Source organism: Bos mutus, chromosome 5 (assembly GCF_027580195.1).
Source record: "Bos mutus isolate GX-2022 chromosome 5, NWIPB_WYAK_1.1, whole genome shotgun sequence".
In the NCBI taxonomy this organism is placed as follows: domain Eukaryota; kingdom Metazoa; phylum Chordata; class Mammalia; order Artiodactyla; family Bovidae; genus Bos; species Bos mutus.
Window position 1 is genome coordinate 107,343,535 of NC_091621.1, and position 18,727 is coordinate 107,362,261.

The window sequence follows — 18,727 nt, forward strand, 5'->3', positions numbered from 1 at the left end:
TGTAAACAAATGTGCAGGTTTCTAGGAATTTATACTAAGGAATAAAAGGACGAGTGCTCCGAGAAGTGCGCAAGCACATGTGTTCAAAGGTGTTCATCACGGAATCCCCTGTAACCTGGAAAAACTGGGAAGCTCAATAAGGACCTGATGAATACATTACATCCACACAATGTAATACCATGGCATAGTTAAACGTATGCCATGTATATCTATTGTATATCAAATGTATATCTCTTGACAAAGACTTTCACAATATATTGTTAAAAGGGAAAAGCTGTCTCACTAGTCGGTGAGAGCAGTTGCTTGGTGGTCAAAACTTAAAATCGAGTTCACAGGTTGGGTGGAGATAACCATATGGACATATGGATCCACTTATGAACCCTGTGACTTTGGGCTGGTTAAATAACTTCTGTTTTGTTTTCCTTCTCATTTTTGTCATCTCTAAAAAACGAGGGGAACAGTGCCCCCTGGGAGTGGTGAAGATGAAATGAGATCACTTGCACACTCATTTGACAGTATTTATTGAGTATCTCTGTGGCAGGCAAAGAGACAGTTCTTGCCCTCTGAGAGCTTCCAGTCCGTTGAATTAAACAGACACTGATATTTAAGAGGAAACCTAAAATTCTGTGGTGACAACTGCATCTGGTATAGCCAGGGGAACACACAAAGCAAACAAAGGCCCTGAGGCAAGAGGAGCTACTGCAAGCCAGCACGTGGATAAGGCTTGACACACAGTGCTCATACAAGGTAGCTACTGTATCGGTAACTGAAAATCACATGTGATCTGTGTGCACATGAAGGGCAAAAAGGATGGAAGGTCCAACAGTTGAGCCTCAGTTATGGTTATGGAGTGGTGAGATTAGGGTGAATCATACTTTCTTCTTGGCATATCAGTGTTACTTAAAATTACTTTTTATAATCAACATGTATAGCAAAGTACCTTATAGGGAGGGTAGGGGAGACACAAATGTTCTTTTCATTGTTTACATGTAGGAGAGTTGATATATAGAAGTCTCACCTTGAAACAGAAAACCAAACCCTGCTGCCCTGCTCTGGCCAGGCACTGAGCTGGACAGTGCCACCTTCAACTCCACCATTCAGTGGCTCTCGCAGGGCTCCCACACTAGGGGGTAGTCTGCTGGCACACCACACCGTGTACTTTCACTTTGGTTCAATGCCCTTCCCATCCCAGAGCCTCAGTAAGCTACTGCAGAGGGCTGCCTGAGCACCAGGTCAGGTAAGTGGGCACAGTGCCTCCCGCTCTGCAGCTGTTCCCTCAGCTCCCAGCTAGACCTGCCCAGGGAGGAAGAGAGCAGAGTGGTTCTGTTTGTACCTTTCAAGGTGTCAGAGGGGAAAACGTGGGCTCATTGGAGGGTGGAGAGGAAGGCATCAACTGAGCCGGAGAGAAATGAAGGTGTAGAAGGAGGAGTTCCAGAGGATAAAGGTACTAAAATGGGGCAGAAGTGAAGACTGGTTAAGACTGGGCCCCTCTCTCTCTGGCTGTGCATACAGTGGGCGCTCACCACATCTCTGGGATGAATGAAGAACCATCAGAGAAGGGCTCTTGTCACTGAGAAACCAGGCCCCAACCTCAGAGAAGCAGTTTAGGGCTGGGCAGAGGGTTCAGGCATTATCAAATTCATTACACCAATGAAGCCACAGCACAGGGAAGGGGTGGGCCAGGGTCACTCAGCAAGTCTGATGGGCTAAGACCCTGGGTCTCCCTTGGGCTCCGTTAGTGGTGGGATATTGGGGATAGCTGTGTGTCTCTTCCCTGGCTTGGCAAAGTCAAGAGACAGAGCTAGAATTCCCCCCAGAGCCCCTCCCTTCTCTGCCTGGGAGGGGCATGACTGAAGGGCGGCTGCCTACTCAGGGCCTGAGTCCCTCTGCAGCTTCCCACCCCCCTGGCCCTGGTCTCTGCTTACAGGCCTCCTGACACAGGGGGCTTGCTGTCTGGCCCATCCATCCTGGGAGCAGCCCTTCCGCTACAAAGTACAGCCTCCTGCAGAGCTCCAGCCTGTTCCCCAACAGCGCCCCCAACAGGCCCAGGGGCTCCCTGAACTGCCAGAGAGGACAAGTTGATTCTTCCCTGGGCCTGCCTGCTCAATGACTGTCCCTCAATACCTGAGGACAGAGATCAGGCTGCTCCAAGACTGTCTTGAGCTAAACACCCTCCCAGGAAGGGTACTTCTGGTCCCTTCCCAACACTGACCCCTCATCAAGGACGGTGCTGAGAAGGGAATAGGAGACCAAAGCCAAGCCTCTGCTTTGCTGCCCTGCCAGGGCCTGAGACTCCTCCTGGGTAGGCAGAACATTCTCTAAGGTGGTCTCTACAGCTGAGGGCCCCAGATCCCCCTGCCCAGGCCCCCTTTACCTGCTCCGTGGAGAGGCTCACATCTCCCTGGGGCCCAAACCAGCCTCGGTCAGCCCAGAGCATTTGCTGGCTTTTATTTTCTCTGCAGGGGGCTAGGATCTGTGCCTGGCAACTCAGTGACACAGTGGGCCGAGCAGCAGGCATGACACCTCTGCACATGGCTCAGAGCCTAGTTCTGCAGCCTCCCCATGAGGAGCGGCTGCCAGCGGGCCAGCGGTCCTAACCCACGGTGGTGGGGGAGGGAGTCCAGCCCAGGATCCTTCCTGCTTCCCCCAGCATCTCCACAGGGTTAGGTCTGCAGAACAGCACTCTCTGGAAGATCCCTTGGCACCCCTCTGAGGAGGTCCCTGGGAGGAAGTCCAGCCTTCTGTGGCCCAGTCCCTTCAGTGAGGGCTCGGAGCCAGCCCCAGGGGGCCAAGCAGACTCTGGCCTCCTCTCTGAAGGCACCAGTGCTCACCATCAGCTATGCTTCTGCCATGTCCTTTTCCTCCCAACTGGCCGCCTCCTGGTCCTGTGAGCCCTGGCCCGCTCCAGGGCTATAACTCAGACTGTGATCTTGAGATCCGAGGGCCTTTTCGGATCTCTTTCCGCTTCTCTTCTTTCTTCCGGCGTTTCTCCTCTTCCCTCAGGGCCTTCTGGAAAGGGTCAGTGCTGGAGATGAACTGAGGGGAAAAGCAGAGAGGTCTATTAGGTCAGTTGGCAGCAAAGACTGTGCTCTGAGCTAGGCTGCTGTGGGCTGTGGGTACAGGAAGGTCACTGAGACACAGGCCCTGGCCTTGGGGGAAGCCCACGGACATGGAGCTAGTAAATGGGCTCAGGGAAAACTGCTGAATGGGTCTCAAAAGATTAAGCAGGAGCTTGCCAAGCCAACAGGGTGAGGGAAGAGGACATTCCAGGAAGAGGGACAGGTGTGGAACCTGCACAGCACATTTGAGAAACAAGCGACAGACTGCACTCGGGGTAAAGGGGGCTGAGTGCCCAAGACCCGTCATGGGCCCCCAGAACCTTTGGTGGGAGGGGGCAGTCAGTGAGCGTAAGACAACAGGGGTCCTACTGCTTGTGGACAAGCTGCAAGGTGTAGGCAAGGAAGTATATAGAAAGCAGCTGGATCAGAGGTTAAACTGCCAGACCTGGAGAGAGATGGAAAGAAGATGACAGTGATGCCCAGGCTTGTGGCTTCCCTAGTGGGTGCAGGGTGGTACCCAGTGAGAAGACAAGAACATGTGGTGTGCTGGGCAGGAGGAGGACGGGACTCTGGCCGGGCAACCCCAGGCCCTCAGCTCTTCCTCCCCGACTCTCCAGACTGGTTCATCTGAACCCAGGGCTTCTGTCGCACCTCTACAGTCCGTCACCCCTCAGATTTGCATCTCCCTATCTAAATGCCTGTCTGACACCTCCACGTGTGTGCACATGTGCCCCAAACTCAGCATGGCTCCATCTCCCCAAAACCCAGTCCCCTTCCAGAGTCCGTGTCCTCATGAACAGCAGAGTCCCACATCCCAGTCAGCAAGTAGGGCAGAGACCAAGCATCACCCCCACCTGCCCCCCACTTCCCCAGCCGCAGGTCCAAACCCTTCATAGTCCATTGCCAAGGTCTGGCCCATTTTAACCCCTAAGTCTCAAACCCATCTCTTCTGTCTCACCTATCATATCGCTAACCCCATCACCACCCCCCTATACCTCTCCTGATAAACCTCGGCACACCCCAGGGTCTCTCCACACCCACTTTGGTCCCTCTGAAGCCATTCTCCTCGCTGCAGTCAGATATTTTCAAAATGTAAATTGCACTCCTGCTGAAACCCTTCCTTGACTCTCCACACAGCTCTATCTGCAGGCCCACCCTGCCCACCCCTCCTCCCCCCTCATTTCTGGCTCCTGGGTTCCTTTGTGCCCACTTCCAGCCCTCTGCACATGCTGTGCCCCAGGCCCAGAACGCTCTTCCCGGCCCCCACCCTCTTTGCCACAGTAGCTGCAGCTCAGCGGTCCCCATCCCTGGGGTGACTCCTGCCCTTTCCCGGCTGGGGCTGTCTCCTCCGGTTCCTTCTCAGTGCTTCTCCCCTGTGACCACCTGCTTCCGTGACACCTGCTTCACACCTGTTGCCCCCACTGGATCACACTCTCCCCAAGGACAGGTGGATAGTGTGGGGTGCCACTCACTGTGACACAAGCCCCAGTGTGGTCTGATGGGCCGACAGGAGGCGCTTAGTATGTATTTTTTTAATGAATGAATGAATCATGTTAGAGTATGAAATACAGTAATATCCACAATTCAGATAACTCTGTTGGGAAATATGCCCCTTTTACTTGTTCATATGGTAAATCTGATTTACCATATGATGTTGGTCAAGGCAGATGTTAATAACAAACTAGGAGCTCCACCTTGTGGAGTAATCCACCTACTGTGTTAGATTGAACCACAAGTCTGGAAGATGGGATGAAGCCAGAGAAGTGCAACCCAGAGAGGGTAATGATCTGCACAGGTCACACAGCTAGTCCCAGTTGGGACTAGCCCCCAAGCCTCCCAAGCTCCCTGCCCGGTGCTTCCCGATCACACTGCCTCCTATCCCTACAAGTTACTTTGGATCCTCCTGGGAAGCAAGGAGGAGCCAGGAGACCCCTCGGGCCATAGAGGACCCCATCCTCTGGCTCTGGCTGGGGAAGGACCAGTCAAGAGATCCTGGCCCCTCCAGCCCCAGCAGGTTGGGTCTGCAGAGAAACAACGCCTAGTCCTTTCCTGGCTCTCCTCCCAGCTGGGCCTGGCTAATGCCTACTTTAAATTTGGATGCTGACCTCCAGTGGACCCTCCCTGCTGCCTGGAAACCCAGGATGTTGCCCTGGTCCACTCCCTGTCCTGCTCTCCTAGACAGACCTTCTCCTCGAGCCTCCATCTCTCCTCACCTCCTCACTCACAGACCGTGACCTCGCTTCCTGTTTCACAGAGAATGGAGACGCTAAGGAGACAGCTTCCGTGAGCCCCCGCCACCACACCCACAGACCCATGCTGCTGTGCCCACGCTGCTCTTCCAGGCGAGGCCACCCCTCCCCCAGGCAATAGCTCGCCTCTCTCTCCCTCCTCACCTCTTCAGGGATGAGACTCCAGTGACTCTCCTACCCCTACACCGGGGGTTCTTCCCCACCCCTGCCATGGGTGGGTCCCCTCAACATGCAACATGCAAATGCTGTTCATTCTGCTCTCCCATCTGACTAAGATATCCCTTGGAACCCATGCCCTCCTCCAGTTAGTCTCCCTTTGGGTCTGCTCCCCTTGAAAACACATCTCTTTACAATAGGTAACAAGGATATACTGCACTGCTGCTGCTGCTAAGTCGCTTCAGTCGTGTCTGACTCTGTGCAACCCCATAGACGGCAGCCCACCAGGCTCCCCGGTCCCTGGGATTCTCCAGGCAAGAACACTGGAGTGGGTTGCCATTTCCTTCTCCAATGCATGAAAAGTGAAAGTGAAGTCGCTCAGTCGTGTCTGACTCCTAGCGACCCCATGGACTGCAGCCTACCAGCTCCTCTGTCCATGGGATTTTCCAGGCAAGAGTACTGGAGTGGGGTGCCATTGCCTTCTCCAGGATATACTGCACAGCACAGGCAATTACAGCCTCTGTCTTGTAATAACTTTTAATGGAGTAGAACCTGTAAAAATACTGAATCACTATGCTGCACACCTGAAACTAACATTAAAAACAAAACAAAAAAAGAGTAACTTTTCAAAAGAGTCAGCTGTATTTGATGGGATGAGTCTACTTCCTTTCATCTCCTTCTCTTGAAACTCAGTCTTTTATCCCCACCACTTGACCAAAAGAGCTTTTACCCAGCTCTCTGAGGGCTGGTCTCCACGCTGCTAAGTTCGGCGGCCGATTCTCAGCCCCACCTTCCTGACCCTCCAGCGACGTCCGATGGCACGTCCACTCTCCTTCCTGTCACATGGCCTCAGGGAACTGATTCTCTCTTGGGTCTGCTACTACTCCACTGACTGATCCCTCTTGGGGTGCTCTGTGAGCTCCTCCTCACTCTCCCATCTCTAACTGCAGGCACATCCCAGACCACCGCTCTATCTGCCCCGTCCCCCTGCCCCCAGAGTGATGGCACATGGTCTGTCATCGGCACGACTCTCACATTTGCAGCTCTGGCTTTAATAAGCTCTCCCCTGAAATCTAGTCCTCCTCCTTGACATCAGTCAAGTCAAAATCAGTTACCTCCTCGACATCTTCATTCAGATGCCCATTAGGTCCAGAAACAAGGCACTGATCCCCAATCCAGCCCTCAAACTCGCCCCGCCACTTTGCCCATCTGGTGGAAAATAGCAACCCCAATCTTCCGAAATTGTCAAGTCATCCTTAATGCCTCTCTTTTACTCCATATTTGCTTCCTTAGTAAATTGTACTGGCTCTACCTTCAAAACAGAACCAAAATCTCACCATTCCCAACAGCCCCACTGTTGTCACCCTGGTTCAAGCCACTGTTAACTCCAAACGGACCAGCACAGCGGTCTCCTCACCAGGATCTGTCTCCACTCTGGTCTTCACACTATTTGCCACGCGGCTGCCAGGCTGATCCCTAAAAGGGCTAAGTCAGAGCCCCTGGCCCTGCTCCTCTGTGTCCTGGAGTAAATGCCAAAGCCCTGGAGAAGACCTGCAAGGGATCTTATGATCTGGACTACGACTCTGACTTCCCCTTCCCATGCTACTGCCCTTCCAAATACGCTTCCAACTCAGGGCCTTTGCACCCGCTGCCCCTCCAGTCTGGAAAGTTCTTCCCTCAGAGATAGGGCTGGCTCGCTTGCTGCTTTCAGGTCTTTGCAGTTAGAACCTGCTGTGTCCAAGTCACATGAAACAGCAACGATATCCTCACCTTATCCCTGGAATTCCTTAACCACGTGCCTCTGCCTTTTCCTCCGTCGCCCTTGTCACCATCTACCATGGATTTTTTATTGACTGTCTGTCTCCTCCAACCAGAATGCCTTTCCCAGGTGGGCAGAGCTGGAGGGCTTCTCTGGTGGCTGGGATTCAGCAGATGCTCACTAAACGCTGAATGAAGGCATACACTCTGCTTCTGAGCCTTCATGCAAGCCAGTCCCTCTCCCTGGAAGGTCTTCCCTGAGATGGTCCACCCGGCAACTCTTACTTGTCCCAGAGCCTTGGCCACCTGCTTCCACAGGTTTCCTCTCATGGGTCCCATGGCTCATAACACGTCCCTCTTCCACTGGTTCCAATGATCATGCTCAACTGGGACTGTGCTCCTCTGGTACCTTCCCCAGCAGTCTGTAAGCATCTGAACAGCAGGGAGAGGGCCAGATCCCTCTGGACGGGGACAGTGGCCAGCCCAAAGCCTGATACAAGCTGGCTCTAGTATCGTAAGTAGGGGCCCTCCCAGAATACCTACTGGTATGGAGGCAGTGCATGGGGGGAGCTGAGTAAACCTGGGCTGTTGCCGGCCTCCCCAAGTGGATACCTCAAAGAAACTGCCAGGATAGGCCCTGGGCCCCAGAGAACTTGATGGGGGCTCTCCTATCTCACCTCGCCCACCCTGTCCAGCCCCCAGGGGCCCAGGAGGCCAGGACTGAGCCCAGCGTGGACTTCATGGACAGGAATTCTGGTCCCCCAGCCCATCCACCCTGCACCGGGCTGGGAGCCAGGCAGGACTGGGGTATTTGGGGTGGGGGCAGGGGCTGGCCTCCCAGGAGCCCTACAATGCAGGTTCTGTGAGGGGCCGGTGCTGCGCAATAGAGCACAGATGACCTTTAAAAAAAAAAGGTCATCTCAGAAACTTGCTGGCAGAGGGGTCTACACTGGATACTGAAAAGTGAGTAAAATCTTGGGACCGTCCCCAGCCGATGAGAAGGGAAGTGTGCTGCTTTGGTATGGCTATATCCAAGCAGAGCATATTACGATGACACTAAATCACACCTCTCTGGAGCCTGTTCTCTCTGAGGCCCACCTCCTGTGGGAGAGGCATTCATTTCATGATCTGCAGGGCAAGGAGAGCCAGCATCACAGCACGAAAACATCTCCATGAGAGCCCGTGCTGGGAAAGGCAACCTGCCACGGCCTGGAGCCTGCCTGCGTGTCCCTGCTGAGTTCACCAAGAATCAGTCCTGCTGCTCTTGTCCAGGCTGTTTATCAGGGCTGTGGTGGCAGCAAGCCGCCGTGCAGGGTGTGTCATCTTGGTTTCACATGAAGGGGAGGCAGCTATGCTAGTGTGAAAAACCGTATCACCCACTCCATCACCTGAAGCAAAGCCACTAGTTCAACAGGGCCCTCGAGTCAGAGGTTCCTCTACTCAGGAACTCCACTGATTGTTCACCTGAATGAAGCGCTAAAATGGTGCTCTTAACCAAGCTGGCCTGACTGCTCTCCTTTGAAGGGCCTGCGTCTAAGGCCGGCCCTCGGCTGGCATCTCGGAACTTGGCCCTTGGCTGGTGTCTGGGAACCAGGATTCCGGGAGGGATTTCTATTACCCTGACTGATAAGAGTGGCGCCCTGCGCCTAAACCGTACAAAAGTGTGGTTTATGCCACAAACACGTGCTTCCCTTCTGGAGTGTGGAATTTTGGTATGTATTAGGCAGAGGGTCGGAGAAGGCAATGGCACCCCACTCCAGTACTCCTGCCTGGAAAATCCCATGGACGGAGGAGCCTGGTGGGCTGCAGTCCATGGGGTCGCAAAGAGTCGGACACGACTGAGCGACTTCACTTTCACTTTTCACTTTCATGCATTGGAGAAGGAAACGGCAACCCAAGCCAGTGTTCTTGCCTGGAGAATCCCAGGGACGGTGGAGCCTGGTGGGCTGCCGTCTATGGGGTCGCACAGAGTCGAACACGACTGAAGCAACTTAGCAGCAGCAGCAGGCAGAGGGTGCCTATGTGACCATTCCCTGGTAAAAACTCTGGGTGCTGCGTCTTTAACCGGCTCTCCTAATAGATGACTTCTCACACATGTTTTCATAACCTGTTGCTGGGGGAATAAAGTGTGCCCCATGTGACTCCACTGGGAGAGACACATCAAAGCTTGTGTCCAGGTTCCCTTAGACTTCATCCCAGGAGCCTTTTACCTTTTTTACTGCTGATTTTATTGTGGATCCTTGCACTGCAATAAATCAGAGCCTTGAGGACAACGACACACAGGAGTATTAACCAGTGACTCACAGGACTCAGTCCTCCTAGCAAATCACCAACCTGGGGGTGGGTTTCTATGGGCGACAGCAGCCATCCAGCCCCAGGGATGATGCTGGGAGACCAACTGTCATAAAGTCCAGTAAGACAACAACCTGAATTAAAAGCCGTGACTCTTGCCTAGATGGTATTTCTAGTGACCAGGCATGCTGCATTCTGACTGACTGTTGTCAGCGTCCTAGCCATCTGGTCTGGCAGATAAGCAGGCTGCAAACTGGCAGGTCACACATGGCCATCCCTCTCGGGGGCCATGACCTGTGGAAACAAACCGTGGTTGACAACAGGACAGTCTGGGTCACTCATTTAGATGCCCATAGCTAATACTCTGATGAGACTGACCAGAATCAAACTGCTGATCAGCCGACACTGCCCAGCTGACTGGCACTGCCACCTATACGTGTCCCTGTACTAGATATGGCAGTACACCCACCACCACAGACTGACATAAAGCAGAGGACTCTGAATCTCTGATTCAACCACCTAGAGACCCTGGATGGAACAGTATGGCCCAAGATCATCAGAATAATAATCACCTGGGAGACCTCCCTGGCACTCCAGTGGTTAAGACTCCACACTTCTACTGCAGCGGGCATGGGTTCGATCCCTGGTCAGGGAACAAAGATCTCACATGCTACACGGCACACCCCCCTTCTCCGAAAAAATAATAATGACCACTTGGCTAAGTACACTCCTTGCCAAGTCCCCTTATAGTGGCCCATGTGGGCCAAGACGGGAAATAGGTGTCTGTGAAAATTTTGCAAAAAATGCTCTTTTCCCACTCACTTCTAACCCTTTCAGACAAAAAGTCTAGGTGAAAGTAGGGAATAACTGGAGAAAAGTGAAATTATAGGTCCTGGGATGTGACATGTTGATTTTGCAGCAATATTCTAGGGAGGGACTGCCTTAGCCCCCAGGAGGCATGTGGAACAATTAATTCTCTTTGTCCCTTACAGGCCAGCACTGCCGCCTGGCCAAACAATCCTAGGGTTCATGCAAGCCAAGTGGCAGCTGCAGTTGAGTCAGACCAACTGTCCAGTGTGTCATTCTCAACCACGTGACAGGAAAATTCACATAGACGAGGTCACTGCTAAACTATTTGGCTCTGCCTGCTGCCATCAAAGGCAGCTCCTGAAGTAACTCTGTGCAGACACACAGTCCAGTACAACCTTACTTCAATCCAACCTTGGTATGAATCCTTCCGCCTGTCCTGATCCCTGATCGACCTTGGGTTATACCACACAGGGCAACCGAGGCAACTGAGCAACTCCATGGTAACACTGCACCCATTGTTTAGCTCAAACAATGCAATGGTGACCCAAATCAAGTGGGAGACAGTGGACCATGGAATGCCTCCCCGATGCAGATGAAGATGGCTTTGGGTCTACCTACTGGCCCCAGTATCAGGCTTCCCCGATGGCTCAGTGGTAAAGAATCTGCCTGCAATGCAGGAGACTCAGGAGATGCAGGTTCAATCCCTGAGTTGGAAAGATCCCCTGGAGAAGGAAATGGCAACCCACTCCAGTATTCCTGCCTGGAAAATCCTATGCTCAGAGGAGCCTGGCATGCTATAGTCCGTGGGGTCGCAAAAAGCCGAACACGACTGAGCAACTGAACACACACACAAACTGGCCCTGGTAGCCACTAGCAATGACACTGAACATCAGCAGCTCAGTCTAAACTCTTGTGTGGGTAGTAAGAGATAATAGATTGGTCTCAGATGACATCCTGATTTTCTAATATAAGATCTACTGATCCCCTAGCACTTATCAGAGCTGGTTGAGTTCAGGACCCTGGAGCATATGGTTAAGATCAACACTGCACGTGGCCTCATCTTGCTAGTTACAGTCCTACTGACAGCAGTCTTAGACGAACTAAACAAACGTGGTCCTAGTCTCTTCTGATCAGATTATGATACAGAATAAGGCATTCATGTAGAAATGTTAGTTAAGCCAAGACACACAGGGCTGGTGGATGGACTGGTGTGTGTGTGTGGTGGTGGTGGGAGTGTGTGTAGAATCCTCTTTATGGCCCTGAGCATCCCTGCATTCTTGCTGGGTACACCTGACCCCTCTGTACCTGGGCCATTTCTCAGGTCGTGCTTACAGAAAGCAATCTTGAAGGATGAGGTGATGTCTGTCTACAAACAAAGACCAGGTTTGCTTCTGTTCACTATAAAGGTGGTGGATTTCCCAAGCTTGGTGTTCCTCAACTTGATACAAACCCACTGGCATCTGTCTGGAACCCTCTGCTTCACCTCTCTCCCCCAACCAAGACTTGGGAAATAAGGCAAACACGTACGACCAGGATAACAGCAACTGCTTTCGCTGTAATGAACTCTGATGTCTCTAACCTGTCAGCATCCATGAAACAGCAGCAAAATCCTAGACCTTCAGCAGTACCCCCCGACACCTGGGGAGAGCTTGTCCTTTGTGGAGGCCAGTCCTCCAGCCCTTCCTGCCCGGCCACTCTGACCCCACCCTCCCCTCTGCTGTCTGTCCTGCTCCCCCTGAGGCCTCCAGCCCTCAGAGCCCACTTCAGCTCTAGGATGAGAACACGTGCAGAAATGTGGGACAGAAAGCTGGTTAGGTGCTCAGAGGCTCAAGGGCAGAGAAGCAGGGCCTGACCTCCCATGGCTTCCCTACCATTCACCTGGCATGAACAGTGCCTACTGTGTCCTGGGATGGACGTCTTCATAGCTCCTGACTGCCCCTCATAGCTGAGGTTCACCCTGCATGGACAGAGAGGAAGCTGAGCCTAAGACAGGGCCAGCAGCTTGCCCAAAGGTACCAGTGAGTGAGAGGTAGGTTAGACCCAAACCCAGGCACTTCCGGCTCCAAGTCCAAAGCCCTCACACTCCACTCTAAGTGCTGCAGCTCCTGCTGGTCCTGGCCTCCCAGGGCCCGGCAGACACAGTGCAGACAGGGCCACAGGCCCCAGCAGCTCACCTCTGTGCGGTCTACTTTAAATGGGTTCTGGAAGTCAGAGTGTTTCTCGCTGATCCCCAGCTCCTGGGCCATCTGCGGATAAGGAAAAGCTAGTCATCCTCTGCCTTCTCCCGCATCTTGCTCACCCGCAGGCCTTTCCCTCCAAGGCTGGGACGGATGTGGGCCAGGTGATGACCCCCAGGCACCAAGGTCAACACAGAAGCCCTTGAAATGGCACCTCAAGGTGGCCCGAGGCTTATCACAGAAAATGCAACCAAGGGTTGACATTCAGACCCCACTGAAGCAGGCTCATGGTGCAATCACATAGAGGGCTCCCGGACCTCCTCTGCCCCAGTCCTTACCAGGCCGAGGATGGGTGAGTGGGGGCCCTGGTCAAAGACGCCCGACTGGTTGCAGAAGCTGATGCCCCAGCGGATGAGGAGGTTCCAGTTGGAGTTGTGGTCAAAGTAGTGGTGCACGATCCTTGGGAAGCGCAGCACCACGTCGCCGAAGAAGGCCGTGTTCTCCACCACTTGGGAGAAAGCTGGCGAGAGGACTCTGGTGAGCGGCTGGCAGAGATGGCCCTCTGCAGCCTCCTGGCCAGCCCTACACACCCTCCAGAGGACAGCGACAAGCCCACAAACCAGAGAAGGGAACAGTGCCTGCTGCACACAGGCTGACCACATGTGCAGTGAGTACTGAGGGATTCCTGTCACCGAATCATCAAAACCACCTTCAGAGTGAGATGTGGCTGTAATTCCCATTTCACACATGGCAAACTGAAGCTGACAGCTACTGAGCAGCAAACCTGGGCTGCAAACCCAGGTCTGCCTGACTCCAAAGGACATGCTTCTTCCCCCGTACCTCGCAGCTCAGAAGACTCGTTTGCCATGGAGACCAGAGAGGGGTGCCATTGCACAGATGGAGGCATATGCATCCCATGAGGCTTTGCTGGGCCTAACCTCCCCAACTTGGTACCATAATGTCCAGAGCTGGGCCCTGGTGTTAACTAGTTTCTGTGAGGGGTCAGTTCTGTTAGGATGGCCAGGGAACACATCAGGGCTTGTTTTCTTTTTAGTATATGTCCAATTTTATTTTAAATGCTTAAATTCTTATTTTGAAATAACTTTAGACTTACATAATACACCACACAATTCCTTTACTCGGCTTCCTCTAATATTATCATCCTTATATAACCATTGAACAAAGCATCTAAGACAGGAAATTAACATCAATACAATACTATTAACTAATCCCTAGACCTTATTTGATTTTGGTCAGTTTTTCCACCAATATCTTTTAGTCAACAGATCAGTTTGAGTTTAGTGTCCATTATAGTGGCAGGTTCCCCTGACCCAGGCTAGCGTGAAGAATACTAACTATACACCCAGCCCTGGTTGAGGGGGGGAGGTCTATTTGAGTGACCCCCATAGATAAGGCCCACGTCCTTACCAGCACTGGCCAGACTACACAAAGAGATAAGGGGACTCCTCCAACGATATGCCAGGCTGGGTCTGAGACAAGTGGGACAGGGACCTCTGGGCTTCAGAACAATCCTGGATCACAAAGAACTCAGGAATTCACCAGGTTTATAGGTAAGAGCCAGGCAAACCACCTGTCCTCTTTCCCTTGGAAACTGGAGTTGACGGTGCCTTCCTCAGTTACAGTAGAGATTAGAGATGGTATCTGCCCAGCATTCAATATGTAAAGGCTACTTCTGTCCTGTCTCAGACAGTGTGACCTAACACACTTTATTGTTAGAATGTAACCAGTTAATGGGGAGAAATTACCACTGGAGAGAAATTCCTGGAAGAGGAGATGAAGGGATATGGAATATTCTTTTATTTATGTTGGTCCCACCTTGTTTCAAAAAGGATTTAAGGAGGTCAAGGCTTTTAGAACAGCAGTAAAGAGTGCTGGTAACTGCTCCCGTGGACCAGTCACTTCAATAGACCTCAGTTTTTTTCTTCTATAAATGGAAACAACCCTTGCCATCTCTACCAGAAGGGTCAGGGTGGTGAAGGCAAGGATTGCGGGACTGGAAGTGGGCAAAGGCTCCTCCCTGATTCTCCTGCCCCAAGCACAGGACAACACTACATAATGTATGTGTGTCAGGGATACAGAACCTGGCTCTGAAACGAGCCTAGAAACACTCGGAGAATCTCATACTGAGTGCCCAACCACCCAAGAGACTCCTTGAAGGTGCTGCAAGAGGGCATTCCCAGAGAGGAAAAGAAGAGTGACAAGAACAAGAGGGAAGGGGCAGCTGGAGAAGATCAAGGTTGCAGGGTAGGGAAGACCATACCATCCTTCAGTTTCTCGTCCTGGGGGAAGGGCCCATCTGGGAGCACACCTGCAGCAGTGAGCACTGTCCGGGAGTCCTCCAGCACCTGAGGGAAGCCCACCTGGGCTGAGTGGCTTTGCCAAGGTCTTCCCAGACCAGCCCCAGCCCTGTTTACTGAGGCCCTACTTCAAATCTTCTGTGGGTTCGCTTCCCCTTCACTGAACACCATCCCCGTGGGGAACTCCTACTCATCCATCAGTGCCCAGATCAAAGACCAGGCCTGCCATGAGCTGCCCTTTGCCTGCATGCACCTTAAAGAGCCCCTTGAGCATGACATCCAGGATCTTGTACTGCTGGTGGACATCGTTCAGCTGTGCTAGGTTTTTCAGTGCCAACAGCTGCTCCCTCCGCTTCACCTCAAACATCTTCTTGTCTGAGCACCATTAAGTTAAGGAGCTGGCACCAATTCTCCTGCCTGGACAATCCAGTGGTCCTGATCCAGAGGGCCCATTCCTGGCCAGCAAGTCTCTGCAAGGGGCATAGATGTGCATGGCTGGGACTTCCCAGAGAATGAATAAGCTGTCTGAGAAGCATATGAATCCTGCAACATATCATTATTTCACAGAGGATTCCACATCCAACAGCCTGAATACAACTGTCAGGACCTGGCTTCTGCCCTCCCCTCCCCTCCCTGTGGTCTTTCCACCATCTCCCACAACCCTTCACTGTTCCCAGAACCTCCACTCCTCTGCTCACACTGTACACTCTGCCTGGGGTGCCCTCCCACCCTTCTCTATGAGTTTCCACTCTTTCAAGACCCAGTTTTTTAGTGGTAGCCCAAAATGCCAGGATTTGGTCTCCACCTAGGGTCTCACACAGAAAGTGCTAGGTACATGTAAAATCCTCAGGGTCCTCATGGTCCTGAAATATATGCCTTGCCTTCTCAATTTGTATGGGAAAACTGAGGCTCAGAAGAGAACTGACTTGATCAAGATCTGGTTAGAGTGTATTACTTTTTCTCCCCGATTTCTACTGGTTGAGGGGGGCAGGTCTTCCTCTACCCTGGAATCCCCCAAGCAACTGTGGGTACAGAGAGACCTCATTTATAGATCCCTCTAAAATACCTCCAACCCCAAAGGATACAGATCTCCAGGCTCGGGTCCAGGGAGGTCCTCAGGGTGTCTGTGACTCCTGTTCCAGACAATAGCAGGACAGACAGGGAGGTCAGGAACTGAAGAAGGTCCATATCCAAGACTCTGGAGCTAAGAGAGCAACCCAGTGAAAGAAGGTGAGATCCAGAGCTTGGTGTTATATAATACAGAAAGTGAACTGAAAAGCAACTTCCCCTGACATGACACAGCCTCCAAATACCGGGAAGCCAGCTTTCGGAATCCCTGAAGCCCCAGTCCCTAGCCCAGGGCCAGGGACCAAGAGACACATGGTGAAGACATGGAATGATGGGAGGAAGAAAGATAAATGTCAGCACAGCAGGGATGCTCAGAGAACAGGTCTGGAACCCTGTGCTGGAGCCCTGGCTGTGCCTGACTTCAGGACCTACAGAAGGCAAACTGCTCAGCCTCTCTGAGCTTCATCTTCCTCACTGCAAAATGAGGATAAGGAGGTCATCTCCCTGTTGCAGAGACAGAGACCTGGGTGAGGCCCTGTGCCTGAGGAAGGAGGGTCAACATCATTCCCCCTCAGTTCCCCCACCCTGGCCTTCCAGGAGGCCCAGGGAGTCAAAAACGTGAAACTTGTAGGGTTTCCTGCTTTTCCTGACTTCTGTCATCAGAAAGGAAGAAGGGTGCAGGGTGGGAAGGGAGGGAAGGCAGTTTTGGGGTAAGACGGCTGTTACTCTCCTAGGAACCACAGGCACCACAAGCAACACCTGTTTCTATCTAGGCAACATCCCCCAACTATTTACTGAGGAACTTTCATGTTCCTTGAATGTTCTGGAGCCAGGAATACAGCAGGAACAACATTCCCTGCATCCTTCTATCCCTAGTAGGGTTAAGAGACAGCCAACAAAGTTGTAAAACAAGCACAGAAGGATAAGAGGGAGTCGGCATAAGTGTGATATTAAAACCAGCAGTCAAATGAGGCCTCTACTCAGATGACAGCTGCCCAATTTTACCAACGTGGAGATGAATGCACAGAAAAATGAGGTGACTGCCCAAATCACTTATAGATCACTCATAGATTTTCCAGTTAAACTAAGAGTCTTAATGAACAGGCTATCTCAGAGCTGGCCACTGTTCTACCGGGACACCTGCCTCAGGGGAGAGATGCTCAGTTATTGACAGTGACCGCTCACAGAGGTCAACCAGGGAACCAACTCTGTCCCGTGCAGATCAGACAACTGAAGCCCATAGAATGTGAGGAAATAGTTCAAGCTCATCCAGAGCCCTACGTTCCACCGTCATATTCCAGACTCAAGGGAACCAAACCCTGGTTAAGGCGAAACTTGGGAGTCAGGGAATATCAGATGGCCGGTAATGACTGAAGCGGGGAAGAAGTGGGAAATGAGCGAGGTGACTTGGTGGTGGGTTCTGAGCGGGCCATTCGGGCTTGCAGACCAAGGATGCCACCCGTGCCTTTAGAGATCCTAGAGGGGAGTCTTTCCAATGAGGTCCGCGAATCCCACACCCCACCCCCTGCAGCCAGTTCTGGGCCCTCGGTCCCTCCTCCCGCCCTCCAAAGGGGTCTGCTTGCCCACGGCCCTCGCCCTACCTACCGGGCCAGGCGGGCGGGGGGGGCAGGAGTCAGGCAGCAACCGACTCGAGGGTCTACTAGCGACCAGCAGAGCCGTGGATTCTCATAGAATGCCCGCGAGTAGCAGCACACGGACCGCCGATTACTGTCCCCGCCCACCGTGCCACTCCTGACCAACGAGCGCAGGCCGCGACGGCCGCTCTTGGACCTCACTTCCGGCCCCGCCCAGTAGGCGGAGGCATCTGCCCGGCCTGAGGTCCGTGGGATTCCGGTCCCGCCCACCTTGCCGGTCTGCTAGCGCATTTGTAGCGTGTTAAGGTCGGTTTGGAGAAAATAGCCTGAAAGGGCGCATCAGCACACTGACGCCGTGATCCCTGCCGGACGGTCTTCCTAGCGCCCTCCCTGAAACTGTTTTGTCAGCTGAGTGTTTTTCAAACTGTATTTGTCAAAATCAGTTTAGTGGGTCGGGACTAACCCCTTTTTCTAAGTAATGTGCAATGCAGAGCTGGGACATCCCCTACTCGCCGCTTCGATCCACGAAATTCTAAACCAAGCTCGTTGGGTTCTTCCCTGGTCTATGATTTTGTACAGCATCAGTATAGACAGACCCGAGGAGAGCTCCGAAACCGTGTACAACCCGGTATCCTTGTCTTTTGAAGTAAAACGCTGACTCTAGCGTTAATGATTGGGAAAGATGAAGATGTAGAAACAAAGAATAGCTGTTGGACTAGGGAACTGGTAACAGTTTAGACTATAATTCTGCCACATAGCAGAATCACCCAACTCTCAGTTCCCTGGAAGATATAAAGGTCTGACCCACATTTCTTTTTTTTTTTTTTTTTTTGACAGGAAATAGCATTTATTGGTGAGCATGATTAAGGAGGGGACAGCACTGATGCTCATGAGTGCAGGGCCCGCCATTTGTCCAGGGGACCATGATTAGGGATGTATTTGACCCCACAGCCGTCTGAGATGAGTCGCTTTTCTGCCACCATGTTCTCAAATTCATCCGCGTTGAACTTGGTAAATCCCCACTTCTTAGAGATGTGGATCTTCTGGCGGCCAGGGAACTTGAACTTGGCCCGGCGGAGGGCTTCAATCACATGTTCCTTGTTCTGCAGCTTGGTGCGGATGGACATTATGACCTGGCCAATGTGGACCCTGGCCACTGTGCCCTGGGGCTTTCCAAAGGCACCGCGCATACCTGTCTGGAGTCTAGATTGGGAAACAGCAGGCCAGTCATGAATGCCCACTAGA

The 18,727-nt window shown here is 52.5% G+C and overlaps 1 protein-coding gene across 1 annotated transcript; it reads right to left on the reverse strand.

Annotated features, from left to right (window-relative positions):
* Nucleotides 1–504: 504 nt before the first annotated feature.
* On the reverse strand, nucleotides 505–17,631 carry CCDC134 (coiled-coil domain containing 134). Its single transcript, XM_005909443.3, has 7 exons — nucleotides 17,493–17,631; nucleotides 15,905–16,023; nucleotides 15,073–15,194; nucleotides 14,783–14,867; nucleotides 12,840–13,021; nucleotides 12,499–12,570; nucleotides 505–3,036 (listed from the first exon to the last, which is right to left on the reverse strand). Exons 2-7 carry the CDS (start codon nucleotides 16,005–16,007, stop codon nucleotides 2,911–2,913), a joined length of 690 nt encoding a protein of 229 aa, XP_005909505.1. The 5' UTR covers nucleotides 16,008–16,023; nucleotides 17,493–17,631; the 3' UTR covers nucleotides 505–2,910.
* Between the last annotated feature and the right edge of the window lie 1,096 nt (nucleotides 17,632–18,727).

Bases quoted from the DNA above. Each gene is read 5' to 3' on its own strand.
- CCDC134 (XM_005909443.3), bottom strand. From the start codon at position 16,007: ATGGACCTTCTTCAGTTCCTGACCTCCCTGTCTGTCCTGCTATTGTCT. The intron at 15,195-15,904 runs GTATCCTTTGGG...AATGGTGCTCAG, and splicing joins GGACCCGAGCCTGGAGATCT to ACAAGAAGATGTTTGAGGTG. The intron at 3,037-12,498 runs GTGAGCTGCTGG...TTTTCCCCTCAG, and splicing joins TTAAAGTAGACCGCACAGAG to TTCATCTCCAGCACTGACCC.